At 37.4% G+C, this 14,708-nt stretch overlaps 1 protein-coding gene across 2 annotated transcripts in view; it reads right to left on the bottom strand.

The window, feature by feature from the left end:
- Window positions 1–720: 720 nt before the first annotated feature.
- LIN7A (lin-7 homolog A, crumbs cell polarity complex component) overlaps window positions 721–14,708 on the bottom strand; it is a 49,313-nt gene continuing 35,325 nt past the window's right edge. Inside the window, exons 3-6 of one of the 2 annotated variants that reach the window (XM_057429409.1) lie at window positions 12,649–12,720; window positions 10,045–10,254; window positions 4,193–4,404; window positions 721–2,858 (exon numbers count right to left, since the gene is read on the bottom strand). In XM_057429409.1, coding sequence (XP_057285392.1) covers window positions 2,816–2,858; window positions 4,193–4,404; window positions 10,045–10,254; window positions 12,649–12,720 — 537 coding nt within the window. In that variant the 3' untranslated portion in view covers window positions 721–2,815. Of the gene's footprint in view, window positions 2,859–4,188; window positions 4,405–10,044; window positions 10,255–12,648; window positions 12,721–14,708 lie in introns of both variants that reach the window. The other variant, XM_057429408.1, reaches the window with a different exon arrangement.

The raw sequence follows: 14,708 nt of genomic DNA, 5'->3' as shown, positions 1-14,708 counted from the left end.
ATAACATTCTTCAATCCCCTATAAAGTGCCAGTCAGATCAAATGCCACAAACTGAAAATTTATGGGTAGAACAGCACAGCCACAACTTCAGTGCATAAATGCCACCAACCCTGAATCTCTATTATTAGATCTTACCACTGGATCTTTGGCATAAGTGAACATGATGCATGAGCTTGTAAAAATCACATGGCATCCCTCTGGTTCTTGTAATAGAAAAGACTTCTTAGATGTCCCACCTCAGTTTGCTGCCAGTGCAGAGAAACATGAGGGAGTCCTAAGGGTAAATGCAAGCAATAAACTCATTAAGCTGACTGAAGGAATATCAATTCAGTGTGGTGAAACAGCAAATTCCAGGAAACCAATTAGTTAAAATGTGATGCACAAGTACCTGCAGGCCTGTGAAAGTGTCTTCCTCTCTGCACTTCTTTTGGGTCCTAATTCATCAGCGCACATGTGGAAGTGCCTTACTGCATCAGGACCAAAGACATTTAAATCACAAAGGAAAGGACTACATGCAACTAAATGCAGATGATAGGTTTAGGGACATAGATTATTCTGTGATTAAGTGGCTGTATGTTTTATTGATCAGTAAGGGGTATGAACAGTGACCCTTAAAAAGTTATTTCTTCCTGCTTCCACCTGAAATTTATTGACAGTTGTATTTCATTTATATTTTTCTTTGACCTTATTTTTAAAAGTTGGCAAGGACTAGAATGTTAATTTTAGTATGTATAAATAATTTATTGAATCATAAGTTATGAAAATGGATTTGATATGCTTCTCTATATGAATGATATTCTATTATTGAAATTTATTAATCAGCACATTCCACTCCATCAAATCCAAATTTTTTGAGGAAGAGGAGGGGAGGAGGTGGAGAGACGGTTTGGAAAAATGCAGTACAGTGGGCTGACTAAATCTGAATAGTTGGTGTCTGAAAATGCAGCTTTCAGTGTAATCCAAATCATACTGATAAAATACAGAACAGTTGTATGCAGTCATAATAACAATTTATACACTGTCAATATTAATAGCAGTGTCTGTTTGAGAATACAGTTTTAAAATAGGTACGTACAATTTTATTAAGTATAAAAAGACACCGTGCAGAGCACAATACAATATATTTCATCTTTAATTCTGGGAGTTCTCAAACCCAACTATCTTGATATTGTCACCAATAGATCACTGGATAGAATTACTTCTCTGTATAAAACGAGGCTTCACTGGATGAATTCATGCTGTTTGGTTTTAAAAATACAGTTATTTCCCTTCAATGGCTACTTACACTAATCAAACACTGTCAAAACTGTTGGCCAGCCTGCATTTAGTTTCCAACATATGCTATGATACTGTCAATTTTCCCTGTTTTGCTTTGCCTTGCTCCATTTGAGAACAGATCATTTTAGTCAGAAACAAATATTAACTGTTTCTGATTTGCTCCAAGTTCACAAGCAGAACATGGGTTCAGACCATTTCTACATTCCTCCCGTTACTAAACTTCCACTGACATCAGCTGGAGTTTCCAACATGCTAGGACTGTAAAGTTCTCCCCTAAGCTCCTTTTCTCCCCCAGTCTTTTCTAATGAAGCATAGAAGGCATGCTGAAAATTATTATTTTTCTGTAATTGGGGGGTTCCATTTTTCTTATGTTCTTGAAAGTAGATGACATTTACAGCCTTCCAGCTTTGACTATTTTCTTTGGAAAAGCAGACATGTAAACTTAAGAACTTAGTTATATATTTTGTTTGCACATTCCAATTCCATCTGATTAAAAAAAAGAAGTCAGAACTCTAACTTCAAATTGATTTCAATGATAATGTGCAAGTCTTAAAAGAAACAACTTACATTTCCTCCTCTTTAAAATATATTAACATTAGATTGAAAAATAAATTAAAGAATACAGAAAAGCTGAGATTATGCTACCACAGTAATATCTGCCATACAAAGCTTGGTCTTTTGCTAACATTAGCTTACTACATTTGCAATGCATGCTAAGCAAAGACCCTACTTCTCTAACAGGTACATTCAGACAACATACATTTTATGGAATAAATATATAATATATCCAGTTATAGATTTCTGAATAGTTACTATAATAGATACAAGCAATACCTATGTTTAAAAATACATTCTAGGATTCTCTAACTTTACTACTAATAAAATTAAAGTTGACCTAAAACTTTGTCACTCTGTTGATGTATAATAAAATATATGGAAACACCAAGAGTAAAAAGCCAATTGCTTCTCCAAATGGAATACTTTTATAAATATAGTAAATTGCTATTTCCAGAGGGAAAATTGAAAATTATAAACAGGAAGTTAGGTTAAAACTGCTCTACAATATATAGTACAAAGAGGCTATGAAGCGTGATGTATAAGTTTGATGTCTGTGGCGAAATTTTGAGCTGATGTAGTTGTTCATTTCTGGAAATAACTGTAGAGCAAGATTCTGTCCCCAAAAGCAGCCAATCTTGGTCTCTTTAAAATGAAACTTTCAGTGAGTAGAGAAAACCAACTGGCCAATTTCTGAGAGTAAGGAGTGCAAGATTAGATCAAACACAATTATATGGAAGCCCTGGACTTTTCTGTTTCACAGGGTTTACCTATCATGCTGTTTTCATTAGGAATAGAGTCACAGAAATAGTATGCATCTGTGACTGCCATGTGCTGAAAAACCTTATCATGAAGGTACCCTTCCTATGGCTGTCTTAACTATATTATTCTTGTACTGCACATTCTCCAGGTGAATTCTGTTTCATGTTCCTGTAGTTGTTTCCTTTTGCTGGAATACTGAAGTACAGCTCTGGTTGCTTGATTACTGAACTGTTGATCGAGGCTTTTTTTTTCTTGAGAATAGCCTAGAATTAAACAAACAAATTTCTCAGAGCAAACTGAAGGAATGAAGGAATGAAGTTGCTGGCTGTACCTGCCTGCCTTTCTTCCATTCCAGTTTAAAGAAAAATTTGAAATCAGTAAAAATATCTTACTTGCTAATTAAAAGCTTTAGGTAACCAATAAAATGAAAAACTTCGAGAGTCTGTGCTGTTTGTATGTTTGTCTCCTGCAATGGCTTTATTTTACATGGAAACCCAAAACTTACATCATGAAATACTACTGTTTATACATCCTGCCTGAGGACTGTGATATAAGTCACTGGGACATGCTTCCTACTTGATTTCATTTGTGCATATGGAGCCTATCTTTAAATGCATTCATGTCACAAACTCCCACTGATTTCAGAAAAAATTGAATATACAGAGAATGTCTTCACCTCACATACCATGTGCTCTGACTACACCGGGAAACTTGCAAGCCTCTTGGAAGCTATGGTCATATTGAATGTCAGCCAAGAGTGAATGAAATACTTCCCACCAAACCGGAGCCAAGCAATAAGAACTTGCAGGTTCCCTGCAGGTTAACCACAGAGTGAAGTTTGGGTTTCCTGTAGCAGGGAAGGGTCTAGGAAGACTTTTCTTCACGTACTAGCAGCAAATCTTGATGATCTGCTGCAGAGAGCTAACAGACTAGTTGAACTGTGTCCAACTCTAGTAGCATATTCTTCCTTGTCATAAATGTTCTGGTTTTTAATTTAGAAAATGTTCCCAGTAACTACAGGCTTCTTACACAGTCTTGCCTGCAGGCAAGCCAGAGCTGTACAGTGGTTATTAATCGTGGGGTCGCTAGTTGGAAACTGGCTCCAGAATTTCTTAGGGCCTTTCTCCTATTTTCAAAATGCATTTTTACTTGGACAGAACATGTGGAAATGTACTGAAGAATGAGCTCTCCTCATCCTTGCGGCAGTAAATGCCTGACAGGGCCTTGAGGGAACCTCCAGTCCCCTGACTATCTCCCTTGGGGATCTCCCACCCTGCCCACAGCCCAACACCCCATTTCTGCCCCCCGGGGCCATCAGCCCCTGCCTCAGGGACACCACAGCAGGGCCGGTCTCCAGCTCCCCGCAGCCCTGCCCTGCCACGGGTGTCCCTAAGCCAGGCCCACATCTTATCCCTGTCTCCAGGGAGATGCCTGGCACCCAGTGCCCCCCCAACCAGCTGCCCTACTCCCAGCTGGGCTGGGATTGGCCCTGTGGCCAGGCCCTGCCCTGACAGACCCCTGAGCCCCAGATAACTGCTGGCGCACGCAGGGTACTGTCAGCGGGCTTTAGGGAAGACCAATGGATCCTCTCACCTACGACATATGGTTTTGCTGTGCGGTTTGCTGCTGCTGCTGCTGCTGCTGAATGAGCAGTTGCTGCTGTTGCCGGCGCCGGGCTGTTCTCAGCTTTTCAAAGCGAGCCTCCATCTCCTCCAGCACCTTGGGCGTGTAGCGTACCACCAGTTTGACGCTGTCCTTGGCCGCCTTCAGCAGCTCCACTGCCTTCTCATGGTGTTCTCCTTCCACACTCTGGAAGCAGAGAGAACAGATTTAATAACAAAAATGCTGCTTTGATCTGGGGCTCTGTCCTCTTTTCATACAGAAAGGCTGTTGGGGTTTTAGGGAGTTTACACGCCTTCCATTTTTCAAGGGACCATTAAGGGAAAGTGTTAAGGAAGATTTATGCAGGCTGGGAATGTGTTCATTTCCATGTTTTAAATAACCCAAATCTATTTTAGGTTGCGTTACAAGCCTAATTCCTGACCTGTGCGAAAAGCAGGGGAAATACTCAACAACCTTTATGTAAACAAAAATAATCTTTAAGAACACAAACAAACTATTTGCAACGTACAAAAAGAAAATCCTACCTAAATGTTGGTAAGAAATGAAGAAATTGCAAGTTTGAAATGGCAATTCCTTTCTTATGCCTTGTTCCTGTTGGGATCCCGCAGTGAACAACATGTGATTAAGCAGCTGCTGAAAGGAGTATGCACACCATGCTCCCAGGAGCAACCTGCATCTCAGACCGCTAATGGTGTTGCTCACACATTTACTATTAATGTGACACAGATTCTCTACTGGAAGTAAACTAGTCTTTATTTGGTTAGTTGTAAGCAATCAAACACTAACAACTGAAGCACTCCAAGTTATTGATGAGGGAATACACATTTTCCACCCCTTTCTGGAAAATGTTTTATAGTAAGATGATACCTTCTGTGAAATCAAAAGTATTCCCAAAGGGGCTCAAGCTCTGATCTCTATGTTAACACTGTTTAAATCAGTAAATTTCCAAAAGGGGGAGGTGACTGAGCTGTGAAAAGAGTATTTAATTTCTACCATTAAGTGGGTAGACTGGGGTGCTTTTCAAGCATATGAATTATTCCACACCTTAAGAGAAAGGAGGAAATTTTCTAGCGGTGTATGATTGCCTACATGTGTTGTACGATACATTCCAACAAACAAAATCATCTCTGCATACAAAAAAACCCAACAAACCAACAAACAGCCTGCACAACTGCGATCTTCACATGGATTTTAGACCATTTAAAAACAAGTGATTTTCTTCCCACATGAAAGAAACAGAAGTTTTATGACATGCTGTGTTTTAAAACTCTTATGATTACCATGCTATTTAAAATTAAACTATTCTCATAGGCTTCCAAAGCATTGAAAATATCTGAAGCTCAATTCATACAGAAAGAATAACTGAGCAGTGTTATAGTAATCATTGTAAGAAAATTCTTTCTGTTTTCACTCCTCTTATTTGAGTGAGTAGCAGCACTGTGCAAGAATTACCGAGTAAGAATTACTTCTGTGGCGGTGCACAATGAGCCTGAAATAATGACTTAAAAGCTTCAAAAAGCATACACAATACACTTCTACATAAATAATATAAATAACACAATCCAAGCTTATAACCTTGCTATTTATCTTCCTTCTCTTAAATAGCATTCAACATATGAACACAGAATAATTTCATGTCTGGGTCAAGTAACTGGACTCGAGGTTTTACAGAACTGTTAAGATGCTTTGAAAATATTAATTCAATTTAGAGAAATAATGTCATTTCAGGTGCTGAAATGATTACTAGAAACAGAGAAAAATTTGAAGTAAATATGCATTTGATTGTTGAAATAAATGACTTCATATATTTGAACTGTGTGTTCAAAGAAATCCTCCTGTAGGACTCCTATTCAAAGATCTTCAAGAATAATCTGTGATGGCCAAGTTCATTAGAACTTGTAACTGGGATAAATCTGCTGAACAAGCACTCCTACCCAAAAGTAATTCAGAGAAGGAGAGTTTCCTTACAGATATTTGAAAAAGAGGAAACTGTTGTTGCGTAAGAAGCAGTGAATGTGTCTAATGCTCCAAAGAAAGCTAAAATAAAAGGTTATAGATGAACAGGATATTTTAAAAATTGTTTTAATGAAAAAGTCACAGACACAAATCAAAACCTCTTCCCCACATTCCCTACCTAACTAACTGCTCAATGGTAGAGGAGATAATAACTAACACATCCTGTAACCAGCCATCTTTCAAAATTCATTGCTTTGTGACTGGCTTTTGGAAACACAATTCTCATCTTAAGAGGAACTGTATACAATCTGGCATTGTTTTATATTTTATTTTTTGCTTGTTAATTGTGGTCAGTATGACAAATGGCATGGACATTCAGAGGAAATGACAGTGCATTCATTGTTGTCATGATCAGTTTTGTTGTGCAACAGTATGCACTTAGAACAGGCTATGAACAAAAGTTGTAAGCTACATGAAATAGCTAAAATACTCCTTTGCTTTCGAAGAGTTGGATGGTTCTAACTGACATTAATAAGCAATTGTGATTGTATCTGTTCTGTAGGGGACCAAGAAGGTGGTGTACTTTAATATTTCATACAACTCAGTAAACTGCACCTAATTCACGATTTCCTGTTTTGTTTTCCACTTGCCTCTAGCCCTGTTCTTCGAGTTTACAGCCAGTATTTTCTAATTAGAAATGAATGGTTTGACTTTGTGCTATCCAGGTCAATGGAAAACCCCCACTGGCCTGAACAGTAATGATACAGAATTAAGCCTATTGCTCTACTGCTCACAGAAGGGAAAACAAAAAAGGCAAACTAGAAGATAGTGCTGCTTAAATATGAATCCTACTCTCCAAACATACCAAACTCAGGTCTAAAGCACTACAGTTTTCAGCTGCTATTAATATGATCTCTATACCTGGTCTTAATATCTTCACTGCTGCTTGCACTCATATTTGCAAGGCATTCCAAATGCTCCACCTGCACAGCAGTAGCTGCACAACTGAAATAGTAGAGCCTCTTGGAGTAGGGACAAGAGCTTATGTCAGCGAAGGAAGTCGTTTTGCTGTTTGAATTCTTCTACCTCTCCGAACCTCTGAGTCTGTGTTGGTGAAGGATTCCTGCTGATATCAGTCATGCCTATACAAGGGATTTTTCTGGTTGGGGACATTGTGAGGCTGACACATGTTACTTTAGAACTGGCCACCAAACATGGGATTTAAGAATTTGTTTTGGAATGTGTATCTTTCATATGTATTTTTAGATCACACATGTTTATATATACTTACACCTTTATTTCCATTATTTCATTGGCAGATTGCATCAAAAAGAAGGACGCAAAATGCTGCAGAGACAAGAAGAGCTGAAAGAACTGCAGATATGGTGTGGGGAAGCACCAACCATTACTGCATCCGCGCTCACAGACTTGTCATAAATATAAAAGAAAATAATCCTACACTCTTACAGACAAAAAAGAGAATCAGACTGTTAACCGCAAAGCTGAGAGACTGAGGAGAATATTTCTATTACTTATCTGTAAACAAATGTTTGGGTGACAAATTAGCGGTTATAAACCTATTTTGCATCCCTTTCTATATCTGACTCACACCAGGTATCTGACAAATGCAGAGTCTTTGCCAGATATGAAAAGCCACCAGCAAGTGCCTTTGCTGAGCCATCTGCAAGCTTACTGCTTTCATTTCCTTTACTTACAGGGGGTGTGGGGCAAAAGTATGTAACAAAATCCCCATTTCCCATAATGGGAAAACACTTTTTTTTTACAACCAGTGAAACAGCTCAAGGAACAGTCATCCCAGTCATGCTGGGATACTGAATCTGGATTCTGAACACACAGCACTAGTTTTATGTTGATAATTATGAAGTTGGATAACCACCAACTGCTGAGCACAAACAAGTTACAGATATTTCATGTTCCACTCCTGAGCTGTCTGTTGTATTGTACATACTGTATATTATGTGCTTTTCTGCAGCTAAATTAAGAGAAGCGCAGAGTGAACTAGTCCCATTGAACAATGTTAAATTTAGACCTTTCTCCTCTTGTCTCAAGCTGTCTGCAAACACATTTCCACTTCTTTAATTTTTGCCTTTTCACGAATTACGTTGTACGGGCTTAATTCAGCCCAAGACTGGTTTATGAACAGCTACTCACAGGCATTATTTCAAGTATGCAACTGTAATTTAAGCTTCAGATTTTGTTGTTTAGACTCTGAACACAGAAATATTTCTGTTGCATCTCTAATTCAACTTTCTTATGTGCCTACACACAATTGGGAATTTTATACTGTGGGGTTTTTTTGCTACATTAGCTTAATATATATTCTAGGGCACTTCATGAAGTTATTTATTTGAACAGAGTATCATGAAACAGACACTTTCTTCAAACAGCACAACAGAGTCAGATTCAATATATCATGACACCTGCAGGTTCACCACTTTCCTCCCTGGTGCTTTGCTAGATGCTGTTGACAGTAAAATGATTTTTCAAGAGCCATCCATCAGTTAGTGAATATAAACTCTTTTGCTCTGCCTTTTTATTCACCTATAGAAAGAAGTGCTGAACAACAACAAAATCATTTGATCTACTTCCAATCCGTGAAGTTTAGGCAATTTACTTTATTAAATGTTCAATTGATTTCTTTTTCCCTGAGACTAAATAATCTTTTCAGTGGCTTTTCTTTTTTGTTTTGTATCTTCTCTTTCTCATTGTGGACTAGGTAAAGCAAGCTTTCAGACCTATTATTTCGCTTTTGAGAATATGATGGTTGATAAAAGAAGTGGCAAAAAGTCCGAAGTGCTGCACTGATATTGTATTTAAAGAGGAAAGGAATAGCTGTTGTTGAGAGAAACAGATGACAACATGAAAGCATGCAGAAAACAGTATTTCATCCATTCCTTATGGGCTTGCATCAAAGAAGTTTAAGTTGGAAAGTCTCGCATTTTTGACTGGATTCAGGAATTGGTCTTACATGCCTTTAGTGCATTTAAATACAAAGTTTAGAAGGAGGTTTTGCAAGAAAAAGAATTATGTTCTCATTAAGGGAAGTGTAGGGTTATATGAATTCTTACCTTTTTAGTACTTTACATGCCCTTGTAAAAGGGAACTAAAAGCAAAATGGAAGGCATAATTTGACCCATATCATGTAGTCAGAGCCTTATTTTTCCTCTCTATTCCAACAGCCCTTTTACCACCATATTGACATTTACAGTGAAAGTGCTGCAAAAAAACCCTGAAGTATTGACTTACATGACAAACAACTATGTAAAAAATGTACCTTTTAAATAAGAATACATGCTACCTGTATGTGTACATTTGTACAGCTGAATTTTTCTGACAGAAGTACCATAGCAGGATGAATGTCACTGAAAGAAATCTGGAATGTACTTTCCACTGCAAATCAGCACCAAATGGGCTTACCAAATTTCTTCTGATTGTGCGTTCAAAGGCTGTGAAGGTCACAAGATTGCACAAGTGCCACTGAGACATTACTGTGCTTGGAAAGGGCTGTGTGCCTCAGAGGCTACTGCAAGCATGACAGTTTGCTATTACACTTTTAATGCAAAAGGAATTTTCAAAATTATCAATTAAGAAAGACATAGCTTCCCTGGAAATTAAGCATGTGATATGGATTTGAAATGAAGCTCTTCAAGCACCTCCACTACAACAGAAAAACTACAGTGGCACAAAGCTGTCGACGCAGCTTTGCTTCACTGCACCACAAATGCACACTGAAGATCTCTCACAGGGCTAATTCTTGTTTCAAGTGGCTGCATTTTAAATCATAGTATTAGAACAGCTGTGAAAAATGAAAATCCAGATGAAAATGAAAATTATCAAATTTCCACATACCACTCCATTAACCGAAAGCAGCTGGTCCCCACGTTTGAGCCCTCCATGCCTTTCTGCCACTCCGCCAGGAATGATGCGAGAAATGTAAATGGGTGAATTTTGTTCCTTTCCTCCCATGACATTAAAGCCAAGGCCTTCATCAGTCTTTGGCAGCTCGACCACTCGTGGATGTGAATGGCCTTCACTTGCAGCAAAAGCAGCAACTGTTGCCTGGAAGAAAAAAACAAGTGATTTGACTATGTAGGGAGAACACTGCTAACAAACAACTCTGTTGTTCATTTGCAGGAAGAATTCATTCCTGTGAAAACATTTCAGTATCTTACTCTGGCTTTTTCTGATTCTCTGAAAGCATTTTAAAACTTTTAAGTTCCATGCCAATGCTTTTGAAATAAAGGAGTAAGCAGAGGAATAGAGAGTTTAGGTGACTTGTCAAAGATAACGCAGAAAGTTAGCAGCAGAGCCACAGGTAGGTACCGGGAAGCCTGACTGTGTGATGGTGAACATTTATGATCACTAGTGCATTTCTTATTTGCCTTTTCACAGGGAAAATATTATTACTGTGGGATAACATAATGTGATCTCTACTGTGTTCCTAGTTGAAATAAAGTGCATGAACTGCATTGTTAACTCTCTTCTCTGCTTTTAGAGGTATGGAATTATTTATTTTATTCTTTGGGCACAGAAAAAAAAGTCTTAAAAGGATATTCTTATTTTAAAAAGTTTAATTTACAATCTTTATGAAATCTTGCAAATGAACTAATTCCTGAAACAGGAATATGGGGTTTTATAATATAATTGCATCAAAACGTTTGTTGAAAAATTAAATATTAAGAAAAGGGATTTACAAATCAATCAGAAAAATCCTAGATTGTTAGTCTTACTTTAGAAAAAAGAAAAAATAAAGAGCAACAAACTGTAAAGCTGGAATCCAGAAAAATACTACATCTTATACTTTATTTTTTACTACAAGTGTTTTCCTACTTATGAATCTTAGTAAACCATGAAATAAACAATATGAAAATCTTTTATCCTTTTCAACATGTGTTTGTACTTCAAACTGCTCAAACAGTTCTGCATTACGCTGATGTTTTTTGAGCATCCTGATAATGGTTATGCTTAATAGAAGCTAGTGGATGATGTGACATAATGGATCATTGTCAGTTACATGTTTTTGCACATGCAGACCTTGTCATCATGCATACATTTTATGTCAGACATGAATGCACTAGGAGAATGCAATGCAGACAGCCCAGAAATAACCAGGAAATATTGCGATATTGAAACATTGCTCTGAAAACCTGCTGTTCTATATGAATAAGAAATGAGAATGGCAAACACTAACTGGATTTCTCTGTGGTGTTTACTATACAACATAGCAAAAATTTCTATGTTTACCTGCAGTGTAGAAAAATCAGGATTTCACATACACATTGCTCTACATAGAACCACAGACCTTACAAATTCACATTCACCATTAACTTTCAATTAGAAGAAGGTTAAAATCAGAACAGCCTACAGAAAAGAATATTCTATTTAGTAAGGAAAATAGACTACAATTTAGTGTATGTTAGGTTACCTGCTGGCTATTGTGCAGCTTGCTTCTCTAAAGCACTCTAGAAATAATTTCGTAACACGCTCCTAACCTTCATCTTCTGATACAACTTTAAATTAAAATCTCTTAATATAAATACATAACGCTAAAATCTTAGTTCCAGTAGGATTTCAGGGAGTTGTTTTGTTACTAGCTTCACAGGAGTAGGCCCATAAAAAATACGCCTAAAGCAGATTCATGGCTTTTGTGGGTTTACCTGTCTTGCAGAGAATCTGCTACAACACCCTATAAGATGGTGTGAAGTACAAAATGATGATGCGAAAACCAAAACCACGGTGGATCTCCCTGTTTGGAAGCATCTCTCTTTGTGCACGTGATGGAAATAACAGAGCCTATTTCATATGGTCACATAAAATGGGTTCTTTCATGGTTGTGTGAATTCCCTTAGAAAATTATCATTTTAGTAGTAGCAGTAATGTCATGGTCTAAGGATATGAGAAAGGTGAGTCCACACGGACAAAGAGCCAATATATTTTATTAAAACGGGTAATGCATCAGAAAAAATGGGCTTGCTTTTGGCTGTGGAGTCCCTTGATCAGGATATTTTTTGTCAGTGTTCAGCCTTACCACTTGGTTAATACCTACTTGTTCCCATCAGTTAAAAGTGGGATTTTGACTGTTTAGTTTCTATCTCCCAAATCATGGTATCCTCTCTGGATGAGATGTATGGGAAAATAGTCCATTAAAATATTGGTTGTTGCAGGCAGGCTTCTGCAGAATGAACCAGTAGATTTGCTTTTGCAAAGCAACTTTTCAAAAAGCATCAAATTTCATGAAATCATTCTCTTTTCTTAAGCTACAGAAGCAGCATAAAGGTTGAAATTTGCCATTATGATTGTTACCTGGGAAGTAGCACTGGTTCTAGACTCTGGGCTGCCACTGATGTCTAAATTTTCTTACAGTGTACACACGAATACCTGAAACACACACGCGCACAGTCAATTACTAGGTCACTTTGGTAACACGTATTTCAACAGTTGCACATATCCTACCTTTGCAGTGGCCCTGGCTCGGAATTCGGGGCAGCCATTAACAGTTATGGTTTCATGCATGTATTGATACACCTAAAATGTTCATGAAAATAAAATTAAATTAATTATAGAAGCAAAACAAGGACTTTATATTAACCCAGACAGGACAGTTCCTTTCCCTCATTAGACTATGGTTCATTAATGCTGTATTCATACAATTGCATAGTCAAGTGTCTGCTAAACTTGTGCATGCTTAGGTTTACAGTGAATATCAATCTGTGTTTCTCATAACACTTTGCAAACTTAACTGTACATCTTCCAACATGATTCCCTTTCCACTTCTAGCAAGTCATTTCCCAAAACCAGGACAGCCAGGCTCTGTATCATCAAAACTCAGTGCCTCTAGGCAACTGATTTGAATACAAATGATCTGAACTGATTTGAGTGGTATCTTCATTTCCAACAATGGCTTCTTTGTTCTTCAAACTTTCCTATGAATTAAAGATATAGGAGATTGATTTAAAAAAAAAAAAAAAAGAAACAGTAGGTGGTTCAGCATACAGCTGCCTCAGAATGGGAGCGAAAATTAAATTAAATTAAATTTTGGAGAAAGGTCACAGTACTGGTTTCCACCAACCACAGCGAGGAACGGCAACAAGGGCTAGCAGTCTGGTAGGTCAGACAGGCACAATGGGTAAGATTATCCTTTAGAAAAGAATTGTACATTCACATAAATGGCATAAAATCAACACTGCCAATATGTACTACTTTGTCTATCGTTGTGGTTTTGTGGTTTTTTTTCCTTGTATACACTCTTGGCCCACTTTCTCTGGTCCTTAACTCTCCCTTTTAAACATCTTCGGTAAAGAGAAAGGAAAAGAATCTCTCATGCCACCTTTGTTCTCTAGATTTATCACACTCTTAGACGAAAAAATATCAAAAAATGCCTTAACACTAGCCATCTATTTTGAAAGCAAACTCAAAAATTAAAAATATTTATATAGAACATATGATTTTTTTTTTCCTGAGAGACAAAAGGTGAATGCAAACAAACAAAACATTTTATTTAATTTTCTTATAAAGCCACCAAACCTAACGAAATGTTCTTATACACTGCTGATTTACTTCGGGCTTTTTCTTGACCACCTTCATTCAGAATTTTATCTTTTCATGTTCCTTATGACTCAGGCTGCATTCCTCAGAGAGAACCTCTACTGATAAAGTGTGTTAGCTTTTACAGCAATCTCTTCCTTAGGGTCCTTTTGAAGTGCAGATTCAATCATACTTTCCAAAATATATTTACCTTTCACTGACTTGGTGATAATTTAGCAGAAATGCCAAAACTTCCCTCTTTGGTAATGTAAATGTTACTTCAGTGGAAAAGGTGTCAGACCCTGTACTTAACTGACCTATAAAGAGTGGCTTGTCCCATTGATAGGTAAAACCTCCCTATTCCCCTGCCCTGATGACTTGTTTGTTATGCAGTATCATAATAATATATCTCCAAACATGATGTATTGTTATGTATTATAAAACTTTAACACTGATGAACATATTGCTACAAACATCTAAATGGAATTAAGACATATGGCTAATTTCTGATCTCAGTGGACAAACATGATGGTAGTCAAACACTCTTATGGAGTAAATAGTTTGGGATGACTCATCCCAAAACCTTTTTTGAGGAATAGCATACACAAGGGAAAGGCAAAAAACGAAAGGACGTAACAAATGCAATATATTTTAGAGATCATAAATATGCTAAACGCTTTCAAACTACAGCAAAATGATTGTCTTGACTATTGGCAGGATGTAGGCATTCTAGGACTTAATTCAGAAAACCCTGGGACAGTAAGAAAACTGGGACAAAGGGAACAAGCTGAAAAGTATCCTGCTTTCTCCATTTGAAATTAAATCTTGCTTCCATTGGTAAAATTGACCTCTACCTCAGTAGAGGCCACAATTTTGCCCTTAATTTTAAAAATATGGAAAAAGAAAGTTCTTTTATAGCCTCTAAAGCATCTCTTGTTTGTTCTGTCTTTGTACTGGATGATGCCATCATAACAATGGGTTGAGTCTAC

The sequence above is a fragment of the Pezoporus wallicus genome, unplaced genomic scaffold, assembly GCF_028554395.1.
Source record: "Pezoporus wallicus isolate ANWC-B61680 ecotype Strahan unplaced genomic scaffold, APGP_CSIRO_Pwel_v1 contig_5069, whole genome shotgun sequence".
Taxonomy (NCBI): Eukaryota; Metazoa; Chordata; class Aves; order Psittaciformes; family Psittacidae; genus Pezoporus; species Pezoporus wallicus.
The sequence above is the reverse complement of the archived record's forward strand: the minus strand, read 5'-3'. Positions and strand labels throughout refer to the sequence as shown.